The 19,402-nt window shown below is 49.7% G+C and overlaps 1 protein-coding gene across 8 annotated transcripts in view; it reads left to right on the top strand.

The window, feature by feature from the left end:
* The first annotated feature begins 276 nt into the window (after positions 1-276).
* The window catches only part of LOC100273419 (uncharacterized), a 37,769-nt gene continuing 18,643 nt past the window's right edge, over positions 277-19,402 (top strand). For 3 of the 8 annotated variants that reach the window (XM_035967805.1, XM_008683219.3, XM_035967806.1), the window contains exons 1-6: positions 277-635; positions 2,163-2,239; positions 2,511-2,554; positions 6,251-6,328; positions 6,414-6,560; positions 6,645-6,713. In XM_035967805.1, coding sequence (XP_035823698.1) covers positions 430-635; positions 2,163-2,239; positions 2,511-2,554; positions 6,251-6,328; positions 6,414-6,560; positions 6,645-6,713 — 621 coding nt within the window. In that variant the 5' untranslated portion in view covers positions 277-429. Of the gene's footprint in view, positions 636-2,162; positions 2,240-2,510; positions 2,555-6,250; positions 6,329-6,413; positions 6,561-6,644; positions 6,714-10,763; positions 10,940-14,560; positions 14,660-19,402 lie in introns of all 8 variants that reach the window. The other 5 variants (XM_020553162.2, XM_035967804.1, NM_001147856.1 and 2 more) reach the window with 4 other exon arrangements.

Here is a 19,402-nt window from a genome sequence, read left to right on the forward strand (position 1 = left end):
TCGTCGCCTTATCTTCGGTCGCCACCACCGCTTCCCGCCCCACCAGAACACCTTTGCGCGAAAACAAAAGCGCAGGAGCATGGATGCGCGTACGGACGGATTGGGGAGGGAGCGATCACACGAAAATATGTGGAAGAGGATGAATCGGATGAGGGATGCAAACTTTTAGGGGAGAATGCAAAATTTTAGGGAGAATGAGAGAGCTGTTGGAGCAGGAAAAATTATTATTCTTTAATAATATCTGTTTTGGTGGGGTTGGTTTATGTTTCTTTGGAGTTGCACTAGCAAAAATTTCAATTTTCTCCTAGATTCCCTCGCAGTTCTCGTCGCGCCCTATAGGGTTTCTCCCCTCGTCCCCCCCCCCCCCCCCCCCCCCCCCCCCCCCCCCCCCAACCCCCCAAAAAAAAATCCGGTCGATCCTAGCTCGCGATGTTCTCCGGCACCGGACCCTCCGGCGGGGCAGCCCACTCTACGTCCACCGGTGGTGGGGGTGGCTCGCCTTCCGACAGGGGCGGCCCCGCGCCCTCGGCCTCGGCGTCGGTCTCCACGCCAGCCAGCGAGAGCACCGTCGCCCGCCGCCTAAACGGACTTGACCCCCACGGCGACGACGCTCCATCGTCGCAGCCAGCCACGAGGTGCCTGATCACTCCGGCTTGATTCCATTTTTGGTCGAGTTGGGGTTTCGGCTCCCCCGGTTAATTAATTGCTCACGGGAACTTGTGATGTGCCGTGTGACCTAGTGGTGTTTTGTGGGTTTGAGCTAAGGGGGTTTGGTCGTGTGATGCCTGGATGGTACCATGCCGATCTGCCTTTGTTCCTGTTCTAGATTTGCCTTACGTGTGGTCTTTAGCTTGTTCTGGGGCGTGAGAATTGCAACCTGATACCCCTGATCACTTCTCTTGGAAACTCTCCTCTTCTTGTCAGTACAGCAGCGGCTTACATTTCAATGTTTACTGGTTCTATTTGTTTTTCAACCTGGAGGAGGATTTGGAAAACATGGGCTCCTGTTAATTGCAAATTCTTTATTTGGCTGGCCATCAATAATCATGTTTGGACTTCCGCTTGGCCAAGAGGGGACTTCCTCATCAGCCTGCCTGCTCTCTTTGTGATCAAAGATGGAAAATATTAGCCTTATCCTTGTTTCTTGTGTTTTCTCTAGAGAGGTCTGGAGTTTTGTGCTTCAGAGAGTCATTCCGGCTGTCAGACCGCCAAACATGAACAGTCGATGTATAACTCATGGTGGTGCCGAGCTTCTGCAGGTTTATCTAAATACGAGAAGAAAGGATCCAATTCCCTAGTGGTATTAGTTGCTTGGGAGCTTTGGAAACATAAGAATGCTTGTGTTTTTCAGGGTATAAGGCCTGCTGTCCAAAAAGTTGTGCTTGCTATAATGACTGAGGGACAGATTTGGCGCCTGGCTGGGGCTTCTGCCCTCCAGGACTTGGTCCTTAAGCTGGACCACTTTGGTTCGTTTCTGGAAGTCAGTGTAGAAGTGTGAGTTGTATTGAACACCCCCCGGGGTGTATAATCTGTGTGGGGGGCATTTTTTTCTTCTTTATGAAATGACACACAGCCCTCCTGCGTGGTTCGAGAAAAAAAAAGAATTGCCAAATTGGTGGAAGTGGTCGCTAGTGTTTTTAGAGGATCTTTTGTACCTGACTAATTGTTGTGGCTCTTTTTTCAAGCACATTAAAACAAGGCACACAACATTGTTAGGGTCATTGCATATTTGATAAATTTATTCTTAAGTTTCTTTCTCAACTTATTGTTATTAACATTGGAAATTCTAGCTAGTGCTTGTGGCATCTTAATTGTAATGGTTTTTTATTTGTTCATTCTATCATGAAACAGAAACTCTGGAAGCTCCAGCTCATGACACCTTTGCACAGAGAACATGGCTTTTGGACGATTTTCTATTTTTTGCCACCTTTGGTATCCCTTGTTGATTTCGGGCCATATTTTTTCCGAGGTTGGATATTCTAGCTTATTGATTGATCCAGAACTAGTAATGTTTAAATAACTTAAATTTTGTTTTGCTTTACCTTGTTGTAACTTCAGCTTTCACTGCTTCATATCTGGTAACTTGCAGTTATTTTCACTTATTTACTTGGCCATCTACAAAACACATTTCTAAAACACAGCGCCCTCTATTTATGATGCAGCAAGAAGAAAAAGAGAGGGGCACGAGCAGTTGGTCCTGACAAAAATGGCCGTGGATTGCGTCAATTTAGCATGAGAGGTGTTTTGAAGAGTTCCTTTACCACTCATACATGTGGTTTTCATTTGTTTTTTGTTTATATATGTCTTCATAAGAGAAATGAGATTGACATACAAGTCTCCCTTTTAACTGTACTTGCCACAGTTTTTTAAAATTAATCATTTGTTTTATTTGTATCATACATGTGCTGCACTGTGTTGTACTATGCTTGAGTGGGCCAAATTATTGAGCTGGAGTTCACTGCATGTTAGTGTTACCAAGTTTCATGAAGTTTTTATTTATGCTTTTTCAGTATGTGAGAAAGTCGAAAGCAAAGGGAGAACAACCTACAATGAGGTATCCACTCTTTTTTTTATGTTAGCTATGCCTAGTCTTATTTAGTGCAGTCACATTGTATAGCATCCCTTTTTGCAAAGCAGAAATTAGTATAAGCAGCCAGCCAGCCAGTGAACATTAGGTACAACCATATGAGTAGCACAAATTCACAGAAGATACAGACACACCTCCAAAGTTTAGAAGTAATCCACGTGTGTTAACCATTCACTCCATATGCTTTACACCTGTGTGAATTTTCAGTAGAAGAGCTAGTATCTCCGGAAGAGCGATGATATTTTTTTCTCGAAAAGCGCAGGAGAACTACGCCCCATTATATAATAAGAAAGAAACAAAAAGGGTCTACAGGAGACCCAAGTACAAGACCCTCCTTATGGAGGCCAGAAACAAGCATACATATAACTGTCCATAAGGACGCTTAATTCTCTCATCGCCTTGGGGGCTTGGATCATCTGGAATCATCGCAACAAATGTATCTTTGAGGGTTGGACCTCCAATGTTTCTCTAGCTCTTAGTTTAGCTAGGGAAGAGAGATTGTTGTGGGAAATGGCTGGGGCCAAAAGCCTCTCCTTCTTGGCGGCCTCCTCCCCTGACACTTAGTTCTAGGGGAGAAGGTTTCTTTGGTCAGAAGTGTAGCTTAGTTTGCTAGATGGATCTTTTTTGGTTTTTGAGTTTTCGTCCTCCGTAAGGAAGTCCTTGTATCTGGTCTTCTTTTGACCTTGTTTCCCTCTTCTTAATATAATGGAGCGTGGTAGAAGATTTGTTGGATTTATGCTGAGATTGCTAATGAAATCTTTCAACCCAAATCCATTTTGACTGTTTGAAACATCAACTTGATCCTCCAGGAGTGTTTCATCCAGATTCTGGCTGCCAGGATCATGATGAGCAGAGGGCTGAATGGATATTGCCCTTCCTGATAGGTCATGAACCCTGTCAAGCCTCTGGTCTTCTCCTTTCTTCCTTCTAAAGTAGACTTTAAATATTGGAGCTTCAGGGTGCAGGATAGTGATCATTGATGAAGATCTAATTGCCGCGGATGTCGCCGTCTCTAGCGGCTCAACATAGCGGTCCTTCATGCATCTGGGGTGAGACATGCTTCGACAACTGGGTCTCAGGCGGCCCATTAATGTGGGGCGAGACTCCAGAGTGTCGGACCATCTCAGGCGACCCAGGGTGAGGGTTGGACCGAAAGTTAAAAGCCTCTGGGCAGACTGAAGAAAGGGGCGATCTCGGCCCAGTCGTTTCCAACAGCCCAGTCACCATGGACTAAGGCAGAAACGACCTAGTGGAGTTTCAGCGACCCATCATGGCCTGTCCAACTGCTGCATGAAGCCATATCGTGGGGACTATTCATCTTCTCCACACGAGGCTGGTCAACTGCATCGGGAAGATGCAAGCCCCCATATCTTCTCCTAGGATCTCTTCATTAAACGGCTCAGCGCCATCCGAGGCCAGTGATTGCAATTCCCGCATCTGTGCAACAGCCACAACACCCGAGGCGACTGGAGGCAACAATTCCTGTTCCCCAGACGCACGCGTGACACCTCCTTGTCCAGGTGACGGGGGTGGTCCCAGGCGAAGGTGAACCGACCGCCGCTGATTATGGGAGCTACCCGAATGCCAAGGATGAGAGTCGTGGTGCCCCTGATCATCAATGTCGTCTAAATCTCTGGGCTGATTATCATCCTTCGGTGGTGAAGGAGGCGAAGGACCCCTCTGAGCGTTATGCTGGTCCGCCAAAATTACCCTCACTTCTAAGCTGCGGAGACCTCTGATCCAAGAACCTCAGTTCTAGTTCCAGCAATGGTGACGAACAAGGCCTGACGCAACTTTACCTCCTCCCGCGTCATCTCATCAGAGAAAACCATGACACGTGAAGCCGTTGGCGACGAGCAAGTCTCCCTCTGACCTTCAGGCATCACCAGAGAATGAGGATCATCAGCACCGTCAGACGAGATGGGAGGCTTGTGTCTTGAATTATCGCCACCGCCAACCAGGGATCTCTTCCCTCCCTTGGAGTGAATCCCCTTCCTCTTGTTGCGCAGAGAACGATGAGAGTCCGCTACAGCGATGAAATCCTTAATTGGAGATTTACTTGTAGGAGTAATCCTTACCCAAACATACTTCTTATGCCGAGAATCAGAACGTCCACCTCCCGAAGTCAAGGGCTCCTTCTCCGACAGCCGCTGCCACACCGAAGGTCGCTCGTATGGCCTTTCAAGACGCTACCACACAGGCTTCCTACACACTTGATGATCTGCGCAGAGGGAGGGGCAACAGGAAACCTGATGACCAAGCTTAAGACATCGGAAGCATCGAGTTGGATGGCGGCAGGTTGCAGTGAGGTGGGTGGTGGAGAAGCAGTTAAAACATTTCATCCGGAGGTCCACTAAGGACCCTCGACGAGGAAGATGATCACGTCGAAGATTCTTCTTGCGCTCCACCACCTGCCAGCCGTCACTGTCCGGTCGCTTGGACTCGCAACGACTCTGCCCTTCACGCTGCATGCAGCTCGCCGTCTTCACCACACTAGCAAGCTTCACACATGGGGCCGCAGGGAGGCGGGGGGGGGGGGGGGGCAACACTCATGGATAGCAGCAGGACCTCCAGCGTTGGGATTTTAAACGTCCCACCTGGGTGGCACGAGAGCTAAGAGGACAATGCAGAGGTGGCGAGGGGCTACGGTGGTGGGTGGTGGTGGGAGGGGAGGGGTTGAGGGAAGGAGGAGGTGGAGCTGGGCTGAGGGTAGGAGAGGCCATCACGAAATCGCTCTCCGGAACCGTGGTTGTTGATGTGCCAAGTGGTCTGGAACTCTGGATCCAAGAGCGCTGATATTGATAAGAAGTGGCAAATAAACTGTTATATTTACTCCCTCCATTCCAATTTGTAAGTTATTCTAGCTTTTTCTTAGTGCATAGTTTTTTTCTTTGCACCTAGATATACACTATATCTAGGTGTATAGTAAAAATCTATGTATCTAAAAAAGGCTGAAACGATTTACAATTTTGAATGGAGGGAGTACCATGTGTTGGTATGCGTAAGTAAACTGTTACCGTGTGGATTTGCCACCTCTTGTCAATATTAGTGCCTTCTTGGGGCATGAAAAACACAAACAGCATCAAACTATTGTTTGCAGTTTCTTCAACAAAAAACAGCAACAAAAACCAAGCCTTTTAGTCCCAAGCAAGTTAGGGTAGGCTTGAAACTCAGCAGAAGCCACAAATCAAGGTCTAGGCATGTGAATAGCTGTTTTCCATTCACTTTTATTCAAGACTAAATCTTTGAGTATATATCATCCTTTCAAGTCTCCTTTTACTCTCTCTTTCCATGTTAATTTCGGCCTCTCTTCCCATTACTATCGCTCCTTAATATCCCACATTAGTGCCTTTGGAGGTATCCTTGGACATGTTCAAATCATCTTATATTGTTTGTAGTTTCTTATTTTCAGAAAACAGGAATAACTCTTTAACTAATGAACAATATTATAGAAAGAGACTTTTGTGGGTTATCACAACTTCACAATATTGGATATTGATCTATACTAGGAATATATCTTGGTTTAACAGTGTGGGATGGAGATTCTGCTTTGGTCCCTCCTCCACATCATTATCTTTAGTTAAATGAACACATTGTATCCCCTTTCTCCCGCATCTCTTATCCAGCATCAGAAAATTTATGCATATGACCTGCATTTTTCAGGTGGCAGACGAACTGGTTGCTGAGTTTTCAGATCCCAATATTAATATTGACTCTCCAGATCCTGATAATTCGTCTGCGGTAAGAAATACTAGTATCTACTACGACTCTTGTTCAGTGATTTATCAAGTAGTTAAATGCCATTCTGATTGTGTTAAAAATGCAGCAACAATATGATGAGAAAAATATCCGAAGAAGAGTTTATGATGCGCTGAATGTCCTAATGGCTATGGAAATTATATCTAAAGATAAAAAGGAAATACAGTGGAGAGGTCTGCCCAAGACAAGTATGAATGATATTGAAGAACTGAAGGTTCTGCTCCTGGTATCTGATAATGGATTTGCTGACAGTTTGACCCTGTCTGCTCATTTCATTAATTTTACGCATATGTTGCAGACAGAGGTCAATGGACTGAAAGGTCGGATTGACAAGAAAAATGCATATCTGCAGGATTTACAAGATCAAGTAAGAATTGTCTGGTCCCTTGTTTCTTAATTTTCTCATGATATAAGCCAGTTGATAATATGAATATTCTGTGTCCTCCAATCTTATATAAAACTGTGGCTGGTGACTTATTATACAGTACTTTTGATTCATACATTTTAAATGAAATACCTAGCATTGTATATTTCATGGTTTCTTTTGCACTCAAACTAAGTGTACTATTTGTCCATGAGATTATATTTTGAGAATAGCATTAAAAAATGTAACTCTCGTGGATCTTAAATTTGGAAGCATTTCTGCATGTTGATGTGCCACAACAACCAGATGCATACATAATTAGGCAAATGGAGACTTCTCTGCTCATTTATTACATTATTAAAGCATAAGGCAGAGACACCTTTGACTCTTTGAGACTTAGTTTATGTTGGATTATTTAATTAAAGCAAAAGTGAGTTGAGTTGCTACATGGATTTCAGAAATACTCCGTCCCAAAATATAAGTGCACATCTCACATTTCGAGGAGTCAATCAATCTCATGGTTGATAAAATATATTAAAAAACACTAATATTCATGATACCAAATAAGCATCATTAGATTAATCATGCTAGATATTTTCATAGTAAACCTATATTTTTTTTTGAACGCGCAAGAGACATGCACATCTTTTCATTAAGAAGGAAGGAAAAAAAGGATCCAAAATGGATCAGTACAAGAAGACCCCCATTACGGTGGTCGAAAACAAAGAAACAAAAATACATCCATAAATAAAAGGAACCAGAAACTATTTTGATCTAAAGACCTGGGATTGGGGTTGTTAGAAGATCTAAGTTTGTAGCCCCTCCTAACACCCACAGATCCCTCTCCTCCCCGGTCCTCTTGATGGCTGTATTAAGACAGGGAGAAAGACCGTAAAAAACACATGCGTTTCGATGGTTCCACAATATCCAGAGGCCGAGACTGATAAGCGAGTTTAGCCCTTTTCTGGCAATTCCATGCAACTGATCACTACATCTTTTCCACCAGAGCATGATATTCTCTTCATAGACATGAGGAGTGAAATTCTGGAGGTTAACCTTTCTCAGCAGCCTGAACCGGTAATTTCTTGCAAACACACAGCTCACGAGATGGTCAATGGTTTCCATTTCCTGGTCACAAAGAGGGCACTGATCAGGGCGATCAAGCCCCCCCTCCTCTGAAGTCTGTCAGCTGTCCAACACCTCTGCAGCGCCACAAGCCATAGGAAAAATTTGCATTTGGGGGGGACCAGGAGTGCCAAACCCTGTCACAATGCCCAAAATATGTTGACCCAATGAATAAACTCTCGTAGGCTACTTTGGCCGAGTATTTGCCGTTATGAGCAAGCCTAAAAATGTGTTTGTCCTCTCTATGCGGATTTATGTTTACTGTGAGAATAGCATCCCAAAGATCAAGATAATCAGCAAGGACTTCCACAGTGAGAGCTCCTTGGATGTCATTTAGCCAACTTCTATTTGCTAGAGCTGTATGGACAATTCTACTGTTTTGAATTCGCCTTGGCACAGCTAGCAGCAATCTGGGAGCAATGTCCATCACATTTCGTCCATGAATCCATCTATCTTCCCAAAATAGTGTCGAGTATCCATTGCCAATTTCCGTGTGAATGGTAGCATGAAAGAAGGATTTCACCTTTGAAGGAAAATGCATAGGGAGTCCTGCCCAAGGTTTATCAGGTTCCACTTTTGCCAGCCACAACCATCTCATTCTCAGAGCCCAACCAAGCTCTTTAAGGTTGAAAATGCCCAAACCTCCCAACTCAACTGGCCTGCACACTCTACCCCAAGCCACCAGGCAGTGTCCCCCTCTGACTTCTTTTCTTCCACGCCACAAGAATCCTTTTCTAATTTTATCAATGTCCTTGAGAGCTCTTGGAGGTAAGTCCACCGCCATTGCAAGGTAGATGATCATTCATGTCATAACATATTGGACTTGCACTTTTCTTCCAGCTCTAGTCATCAAGTCAGCTTTCCACCCACGGAGCTGGTCAGCAATCTTGTCGATTATGTATTGAGTTTGATTTCTGGAAAGCTTGTTCAAAGACAAAGGCAGGCCAATGTATTTATAGGGGAAAGAAGAGATCTCACAAGGGAGAAACTCCTGAAGGGTCGCCACTTCCTCTTCCCCACATCTAATTGGGTACACACTGCTTTTTTGGATGTTGGTCTTCAGCCCTGAAGCTTCTCCAAAAATCTCTAAAATTTTGAGAACCAATTGAATATCAGATTCTTTTGGATGCAAAAACATGATCACATCATCAACATACAAGGACACTCTGTGTTGCAAAGGTCTAGAAGACAATGGTTGCAACAAATTTTCTAGATCAGCTTTTGAAATTAACCAACCTAACACGTCCATGACAAGTATGAACAACATAGGTGAGAGGGGGTCTCCCTGTCTTAAGCCCTTTTTGAGCTGAATTTTTTCACCAGCAACACCATTGAGCATTACATGTGTGGACGAGGTAGATAGCAGTCCACTCAGAACATCCGTCCAAATCTGCCCAAACCCCAGTTTTTGAAGAACTTCGAGGAGGAAAGGCCAGGATACTGAGTCAAAAGCTTTAGTAATGTCTAGCTTCAAAAGGATTCTTGCTTGTCTTTGCTGAAGGAGGAGTCTGGCAGTTTGTTGCACAATCATAAAATTGTCTTGGATGAACTGGCCTTTGATGAAAGCACTCTGCCTTTGAGAGACCATAGATTGCAGTTTATTCCCCAGTCTGTTAGCTAGGATTTTAGCGACTAGCTTGGCCATGCTATGCACTAAACTAATAGGCCTAAAGTCCTTGACTTGGTCAGCACCCTCCTTTTTTGGAATAAGGGTGACAAGAGCTGAATTAAATTTGTTGAAGTGACCAAATTTCCTGTCCCAAATGGCTGCCAGAACCTGCATCACATTTTCCTTAATGGTAGGCCAGCAAGCCTTGTAAAATCTTCCTGTGAACCCATCAGGTCCAGGAGATTTGTCGGATGGCAACTCTTTAATGGCTTCAAAGACTTCTTTTTCTGTAATTGGTAAGTCCAGATCCTCCAAATTATGAGAGGGCAGCCCCAGGTAGTTAAGATTAATAGTGACAGTTCTATCCGATCTTGTTCCCAACAGGCTTCTGTAGAAATTATCCACCAGCATGGCTTTGTCAGCATGATCAGTAAACACATTATCTCCAAAGACCAATTTTGCCATAAAGTTCTTTCTATATCTGGCGTGCATATGGAATAGCTTGGTGTTAGCATCTCCCTCTTTGAGCCAGTTGATTCTTGATCTAGAACGTGCAATGGTGCGCTTAAATGAGGCAAGGGCTAAGGAGTGCTTTTTCAGTCCACATCTCAGCCAATCCTCCAAAGGGGACAAAAGCCTGAAATCTTGGGCTACTTCAAGCATGTGAATAATCTCCCTTGCTAAAGCTAACTGTGAGGTCACATGTCCAATCTTTTGCCCACTCCATTTCTGCTAGGACCTAGCAGTGGCTTTTAGTCTCCTATCGAAGCTTGGAACTGGGCGGACTCCTTCATCGATAGACATCCATGCTTCACTGGCAGCTTCCTGGAATCCATCCAACTTTGGCCAAAAGGATTCAAAATGGAACCGCCTCTTGCCAAAGCAGTTGCTCTGCAGACCTAGCACAAGGGGGCAATGATCAGAGTCCTCAGGCAGCGCTTTGGAGGAGGTTATTGGGAAAAATATCTTCCTAGTCACTTGAGCACATGACTCTGTCTAATCTAACCAAAGTAGGAGACACTTGGTGCAGCGCTTTGGAGGAGGTTATTGGGAAAAATATCTTCCTAGTCACTTGAGCACAGGACTCTGTCTAATCTAACCAAAGTAGGAGACACTTGGTGATTAGACCAGGTATATTTACGCCCTATTAGAGGCAGGTCAATAAGACTTGTATCATCAATAAATTTCCTGAATCTCCCCATTATGGCTCTATTGCAAAAAGCGTTGTTTTTGTCATCCTCTTTGTATATAAGATTGAAGTCCCCTGAAACAACCCAAGGCCCATGACACTCTGCTATGATCTGTCTGAGTTCTAGCAGGAAGGAGATATTATCTTCATTGCTTTGGGGACCATAGACATTGGTTAACCACCAATGCTGGCCATTGGAGTTTTTGAACTGCACAGATACGCTGAAATTGTCCACTCTACTCAATCCTGTGACTTGTAAATGGCTCTTCCAGGCCACAAGAATTCCTCCGCTGGCACCCAAAGAGGGTAAGTAGACAAAATGCTCGAAGTTTACTCCCAGAATGGCTATCACTTTGAATCTGGTAATTTCCTGCATCTTAGTCTCTTGCAAACAAACAATGTCCACTCCCAGGGAATCTATAAAACTGCGAACAGAACTCTGTCTCGAAGTAGAATTCAGTCCCTTAACATTCCATATAAATATTTTTCTTGGATCCATAAATTACATGTTTAGAAAAACAACAAAAGAGAGAAGGGGGCACTCAGCAGGCAGCAGCACTATGCGATTGAGCCTCTGCCCTCAGCTCATCCGGCACCTTCCACCCAAAGAAGGCTGCGAGAGCCTCTATGTGATTGAGGGGAAGTCTTTCAGAGAATATTTTTTCATAGTCTTTTCTGATTTGCTGATCTATCTCTTCCAGTTCCCCCACCACCTTGAGAGCCTTCATAACTTTCTTTGTTGCTCTTGAGGGAAGATCTTGCTTGCCAATTTTTGCTCCCATTCCAGCAATACGGTGGCTGCGGCGAAGGGACACAACAGTGGAACGCTCAGAGATTATGGGCTTTGGAGGTGGATTTTCTGGGGCTGGCAGAATACCAGAGACTTCTCTTTCACAATTTGTTTAAGAAATACCTCTTTTTTGGCTGTTAAAGGGTCCTCGCCTTTCATCTGCAGTGCTGGACTGATATTATTTTCCATTGTTTCTTCAGCAATTTCAACCAGCGGCTTGTTATGCTTCTTTTTTCTATGGTAAACGAGCAGGTTTGACGCCTCTATGAGCCTTCTTTCTGATGTTGCAGCGGCCTGGCTTTGGAAAAAATGATGATGAGAATTTTCCTCAAAGTGCAACGGAGCCGAGGCCTCTCCTAAGGGAGCCTCAAGGCCCGCACGGTGTTTGACACTTAGAACCGAGCACAAATCTCTAGTAATACTCTGCTGCCTAATAGGATTGTAGTCCGTCTGATCAGAAAAACAACATGTTGGGCTTGCTCTTCAGTGTGCACCGGAGCCGAGTCATCCCCGTGGGGATTCTCAAGACCCGCACGGTGTTCAGCAGTGTGATCGCTGCATTGGTCTTCAATGTGCACCGGAGCCGAAGCCTCTCCGAAGGGAGCCTCAAGGCCCGCACGGTGTTTGACACTTGGAACTGAGCACAAATCTCTAGTGATACTCTGCTGCCCAATAGGATTGCAGTCCGTCTGATCAGAAAAACATCATGTTGGGCTTGCTCTTCAGTGTGCACCGGAGCCGAGTCATCCCCGTGGGGAGTCTCTAGGCCCGCACGGTGTTCTTCGTTGAGATCGCAGCAAGGGCCACCCACAAAATTGTCCAGCTCAGAAGAGTTAGGATTCGTTTGTTTGGAATCCAAGCATCTGGGTCCTAGTCTTTCTTTGGCTGAACGACGTTGCTGTCCCTGCTCCCCGAGATTGTAAGCGTTGATGTCTTCACGTGGTCCGCCTCGTGGAGAGTGTGACCGAGGCCGCCGGTGTGACCTAGGGCCATCAGTCCATCATCATGATCACGAGGCGACGACGGTGAGGCTGAGACCAAAGGAGCAGCAGCAGCTGAAGAAGGGATAAACCATCTGATCTTCACTGAATAACCCAAAGAAATAACTCCTTGCGAATCTCCAGTAGGCGCCTGCAGAGGCTCAGTGATCCAGAGCTCCCGTGACTCCGGAATCATGGATGTATCAATGCATCAGGCAGAGCATCTGAAGGAAACCAGGTCACTCAAGCCAGAGGTATCCGAATGCACCTTAAATAGCCAAGCAAATGGGTTTATTAAATGTTCCACCGTGGCCGTCTCCCACACGTGCATTGGGATGCCATCTAATTCCAGGTCAACCAGCTGAGGAAGAGTTCTGCCAGAAGAGTTGAAAAATCTAGACCATCGCTTGCAGACCATTGTGAAAGTCGCAGCCCGCTAAATGGACCACCTCGTGTCAAGCCTTTGAGCCAAATCGTCAGACGGGAGAACCAGCAGGAAACTATTTGGTGATAAACAACGGAGAACAAGGGAGTCTTTAATGATTTCCAATCTTGGTGAGAGCAGGGATGCCACTTCGAATTCAGATACTGGGTCACGATTGCTGATCACCGAGACAACCACTGCCAAGCGAAGATCTTCCTCGGCAACAGTCATGGCGTGGTTCCAACCCAGTAAGCATGGGGGTACAAGTCCTGAAGAAGGCAGACGGGGCTGCATATAATTCCTGCTCCCATCATCTCTGGGAGGGGTGGGGGGGGGGGGGTTTCGCCTCTTGCGAGAGTGACTCCGGCGAGAACGGCCCCTGATAGTGACGGCATCAGTGCCCCCTGCATGGTCAGTAGCCATTCCTTGAATCAAATACTGGCTGCCTGTGACTGCAGCCACCGAAGTCTTCCTCCGCCACACCTTCCGAGGCGTTGCAGGATGAACAAATCGCCTCGTCTGGCACAGACCACCAGATGACGGAGAGGAAAGTCTGCTCCAGACAGACTACAAGGTCCCAAGAGGTTGCTGATTCTGAAGACGGGACCAACCAGAGGCTCTGCCTGGAACGACACCACCAAGACAGGACCACACCGTCTGCTTGGGAACAGATGTGGAGATCTGAGCACGAACTGGTGCCCCCGGGCAGCGGGACATCCTATGCCCAAGCCCACAGCATCTGAAGCATCTTGTCTTTGAACGACAGTCTCAGACCAGGTGACTTGGGGAGAGGCAATTGTAGCATTTGCCGGAAAGATTGGCAGGTGCAGGGCGCTAGAATCTGCTAGCCTTCAGACGTAGCCGCCTGGAACACCGGGACTCCACAGTCTGCCAACCATCAGCGGCGCACTTCGCAGTTCCCCCCACTACCGACGGCTGGAGAACCGCGGCCTGGAGCTCCCTACACAGCGACGCCCGAGGCCCAGACCTGGGAGTCCGACTAGCCGGAGACGAAGGCCGGGAGAGCAGCACCATGTCGCGAAAGGAAGGGCCAGAAGGGGCACTCCCAGCGGAGCTGCAGGAGCCGCCACCAGCGGAACTCTCCGCGCGCCAGCGATCTGGCTTGGACCGCCCACCAGGCTTGAGCGGAGCCGCGTACAAAGGAGGAGGATGGGAGGAAGCGGACGCCTGCAGGGGGGCTAAATGGGAGGAGGGAGGGGCGGCGGCGATCCCCTGGAAGGTGGCCGCCGGCCCCGGAGTGGGCGCCGACATGGGGCATTGGGGAGTGCAAGCGTCGGCATGGGAGGGGAAGGGACGTACCTGACGGTCTATTTGCCAGCTTATAGTAAACCTATTTGGATATACAAATGTTGAAAATTGAAATTAGTTGGCACAAAATGTGAGTTGTGCACTTATTTTGGGATTGAGGGAGTATATATTTTGGTGGGTACTGTTTGGCTGAATGATTTTTTATCTAGTTAGCTGCTCAATGGACTTTCGGGCTACTAAGTGTCTCTCGATCAGAATTAATCATTGTAAAGTCATGTTCCAGAACATTAGTATGAAGCTATTTTTCGTAAACGAGCCATGCATTATTAATTGCATTTCTCCATTGCAGATTGAGTTAGTAATGATATTTATTTCTTAATTTTTCAATGTTGAATTTGAAATGCTTTGAAACTCATGTTTGTTATGTTATCTCATGCTTTGTGTACCTTATGAGTTTTTTTAAGTATGCATGTCTGCAAAACTTGGTTCGGCGAAATGAGCAGCTATATGGGTCAGGAGATGCACCTTCCGGTGGAGTGGCCTTGCCATTTATACTAGTTCAGGTAAAAATAATGCTTCATCTTCTTCAAACATGGATCTAGAGATACTTCATTGTATCATTACCTTTCAATGCCGGTTTAAAAAAGAACATTTTGAGTCATTTTAGAGATATCATAGCAAGCGATATGTTGTTGGAAGCAAATGGATTCCATTGTTGATTTGAACAGAAAGGTTCCACCATCCAAAGTCTTATTTGATGGAATAAGTCATGTGTGGAGGACAGTCCGCAGTCCGCACAGCATCTCTGCTGCAGGACAGCAGCAACACAGCAGTTTTTGACTGCAAGGAATGCAGCAGACAGCAAGGACTGCGGCAGGCAGCACAGCAGCAGTCTTTTGACTGCGAGGACAGCCTGCAGGCATCTCCTTTGGCAGACAGCAATGACTGCGGCAGGCAGCACAGCAGCAGTCTTTTGACTGCGAGGACAGCCTGCAGGCATCTCCTTTTTTCAGTTTCAGCTTTTGGAGGACAGCAGCTTGCTGCAGTTTTTCCTTTTGACTAGAGTACAACAGCACCTAGTGGTTAGTGCAGTTTGTAGGACAGCATATTCGCAACTCTAGGAAGCATATGCTGCAGCCCCTTGGGCTATAAATATGTATCCCGACCCTTAGACGGGTATGGCATTGTGTAGTGTTTGAAGAAATAAACAGAAAATTGCCCCAACTCATAGTGTCATCCTCTGATGAGAGTTAGAGTCCCTCTACTTACAATTGGTATCAGAGGCAAACTATCCTGCAGCCTAAACATCTCGTGCTCATCTCCTTCCCGTGTCTCTCCCCACACTCAGTCGGTAGCAAGAGCTCCAACTGTTCCTTCCTCCCCTGCTCAGACGAGCAGCCTTTCGTCTGAGACAGCCTCTTCCACACGCAGCGACCCCTCACTAGCCCACCATGTCCCTACGCTCGGCCACTTCGAGTGCGCGGCGCCAGCAGGAGGCCGAGGTCGCCGCGGCACAAGAACGCGAGCGAGCAGCAGCAGCGGCTGCAGCGACAGCGGCGAGGGCAGCACGGTTGGCGGCGGCGGAACTGGCAGCGGCGAGAGCGGAAGTAGAAGCAGCGGAGGCGGCGGATGCTGCACGTGCGGCGGCAACAGAGCTCGAGGTTCTGCGCGGCAGTAGAGCTGGCAGCTCTGCTTCTGTCGACGACAACACCGACGACGAGCTCAGGCTGGCGAGGGAAGCAGCGCGAGAGCAGGCGGCACAGTGGGCAGCCGCGCATCCCCATGGGGGCGCGCGTGGCGGCAACCCGGATAGGCGCCGACACGCTGACGGCGCTCCAGGCGGGGGCGCACGCGGCGGTAGCCCAGACGGGCGTAGACGCGCCGGCGGTGCTCCCGGCGGCGGCGACCGAGTCGACGGAGATCGCGGCCTCTACAGGCGGCGCAGTTCTCCCTCCCCGGATCGGTACCATGGTCGTCGCATGGCCCAAGCCATTGTCAGGGACATCGGTCCCGGCGGTGGGTGGCCTACCCTCACCAAGACCAACTACGTCGAGTGGGCCGCGGTGATGAGGGTACGGCTCCAGGTTCGCCACATGTGGGAAGCAGTTCGTTACGACGACGTCGACTACCACGAGGATCGGCGGGCGCTGGATGCCCTCATTGCTGCAGTCCCGCCCGAGATGCAGTTTTCGCTTTCCCAGAAGCGGACTGCCAAGGAGGCCTGGGACGCCATCGCTGCGACCCGCATCGGCAGCGATCGTGCCCGCAAGACCACACTGCAGGCACTTCGCAAGGAGTGGGAGAACCTGGCCTTCAAGCCAGGTGAGGATGTTGATGACTTTGCTCTCCGCCTCAACACTCTGTTGCAGAAGATGGTGCAGTTCGGCGACGACACCTACGATGAGGAGAGAGCTGTTGAGAAGCTCTTCCGTTGCATCCCCGAGAAGTACAGGCAGATTGCTCGCTCGATCGAGTCTCTGCTAGACCTCTCCACGATGACGATCGAAGAGGCGATTGGTCGCCTCAAGGTGGTCGACGGCGACGAACCACAGGCTCTCTCTGGGCCTATCACTATCGGCGGGAAGCTACATCTCACTCGGGAGCAGTGGGAGGCCTGCCAGGGTGACAAGAAGCAGGGGGAGTTCTCCTCGACACGAGGCCGCAAACGCGGCAAGCCGCGCAAGGCGCGTGGAGGCGCCCAGGCCGGGGCGCGAGGACATGCTGAGGGTGGTGCACGTGGAGGTGCCCAAGGCGGCGCCGTCGGCAACAAGAAGCCGGCACGAGACGACGGCTGCCACAACTGCGGCAAGCTTGGCCACTGGGCCAGGGATTGTCGGCAGCCACGACGTGGCCAGGCCAACGTCGCACAGGCGGAGGCGGAGGAGGAGGCCCTGCTCCTGGCACATGCAAGCATCGAGCCATCTCCAGCGGCACCGGCCGCAGCGGCACTCCTCCACCTTGATGAGTCGAAAGCACGCGCTTTCCTCGGCGACGGCTCCAACAAGGACATGATCGAAGGATGGTGCCTCGACACCGGCGCCACTCATCACATGACCGGCCGACGGGAGTTCTTCACCGAGCTTGACTCTAGCGTCCGAGGCTCCGTCAAGTTTGGGGACGCCTCCGGCGTAGAGATCAAGGGCGCCGGCTCAGTCGTCTTCACCGCCGCGTCTGGTGAGCACAGGCTGCTCACCGGAGTCTACTACATCCCCGCGTTGAGGAACTCTATCATCAGCTTGGGACAGCTGGATGAGAACGGTTCGCGCGTGGAGGTCGAGCACGGAGTCATGAGGATCTGGGATCCCTCTCGTCGCCTTCTCGCCAAGGTACGCAGGAGTGCAAATCGGCTTTACATCCTTAATGTGAAGGTGGCACAACCTTGCTGCCTTGCTGCTCGTCGAGACGACGGGGCATGGCAGTGGCACGAGCGCTTCGGGCACCTTAACTTCGAAGCCCTGAAGCGGCTCAGCGCCAAGGAGATGGTACGAGGCCTGCCGTGCCTTGACCATGTGGAGCAATTCTGCGATGTCTGCGTGTTGACAAAGCAGAGACGACTCCCCTTTCCCCAGCAGTCGAGCTTCCGAGCCAAGGAGAGGCTCGAGCTCGTGCATGGGGACTTGTGTGGCCCGGTGACACCAGCCACACCAGGAGGACGACGCTACTTCTTGCTGCTCGTCGACGATCTCTCCCGCTACATGTGGGTGATGATCCTTGGCAGCAAGGGAGAGGCTGCGAACGCCATCAGGCGTGTGCAGGTCGCTGCGGAGGCGGAGTGCGGCCGCAAGCTGCGCGTGCTGCGCACTGACAACGGCGGCGAATTCACGGCGGCTGAGTTCGCATCGTACTGCGCGGATGAGGGCGTTCAGCGTCACTACTCCGCGCCGTACAGCCCGCAGCAGAACGACGTCGTCGAGCGGCGCAACCAGACGGTTGTGGGGATGGCTCGGGCTCTCCTCAAGCAGAGAGGAATGCCAGCTGTCTTCTGGGGAGAGGCGGTGGTGACAGCGGTTTACATCCTCAACCGCTCGCCCACCAAGGCTCTCAACGGGATGACACCGTACGAGGCTTGGCATGGGCGCAAGCCGGCGGTCTCTCACCTACGAGTCTTCGGCTGCCTCGCGTTCACCAAGGAGCTTGGCCACATCAGCAAGCTCGACGATAGGAGCACCCCGGGGGTGTTCATTGGCTACGCGGAGGGCTCGAAGGCCTACCGCATCCTTGACCCAAGAACACAGCGTGTGCGCACGGCGCGCGACGTAGTGTTCGACGAAGGGCGAGGATGGGCGTGGGACAAGGCGGTGGACGACGGCACGACTCCGACGTACGACTTCACCATCGAGTACGTCCACTTTGAGGGAGCTGGGGGAGTAGGCAACTCTTCTCCGAGCAGGTCTACCCCAGCCCCCAAGTCTCCACCGACTCCAGCGCCACACTCTCCAGCTTCTGCTACAACGAGCTCTTCACCACCACGCACTCCAGCCACGACTCCGGCTACAGCGAGCTCTTCGCCACCACGTACTCCAGCACCGACGGTACCCTCTCCGGGAACGTCCTCTCCGACACCAGCTCGTGTCGAGCACGACCCAGTGGAGCTCGTGACCCCTCTGTCCCGCGACGAGGAGCGCGTCGACGCGTGCTACGACGGCGAGCCGTTGCGGTATCGAAGGGTGGAGGGCCTTCTCATCGACCCGTCGGTGCCAGGCCCTGCATCTCGCATTCTGGCAGGAGAGTTGCATCTTGCATGCGACGATGGTGAGCCTCGGTCTTTCGCGGAGGCCGAGCAACATGCGGCTTGGCGTGCCGCGATGCAGTCGGAGATGGACGCGGTTGAGACGAACCGCACTTGGGAGCTCGCTGATCTCCCTCATGGTCATCGCGCGATCACCCTTAAGTGGGTGTTCAAACTGAAGAGGGATGAAGCCGGCGCCATCGTCAAGCATAAGGCTCGCTTGGTGGCACGCGGTTTCTTACAGCAGGAGGGGATCGACTTCGACGATGCCTTCGCCCCTGTAGCACGGATGGAATCCGTGCGACTCCTCCTTGCGCTGGCAGCCCTGGAGGGCTGGCATGTTCATCACATGGATGTCAAGTCGGCGTTTCTTAACGGCGACTTAAAGGAGGAGGTCTATGTACACCAGCCGCCAGGTTTTGCGATCCCTGGCAAGGAGGGCAAGGTGTTGCGCCTGCGCAAGGCTCTCTACGGCTTGCGACAGGCACCAAGGGCGTGGAATGCCAAGCTGGATTCCACGCTCAAGAGGATGGGCTTCATGCCAAGCCCGCACGAGGCGGCCATCTATCGGCGGGGC

Source organism: Zea mays, chromosome 5, assembly GCF_902167145.1.
Source record: "Zea mays cultivar B73 chromosome 5, Zm-B73-REFERENCE-NAM-5.0, whole genome shotgun sequence".
NCBI classification, from domain to species: domain Eukaryota; kingdom Viridiplantae; phylum Streptophyta; class Magnoliopsida; order Poales; family Poaceae; genus Zea; species Zea mays.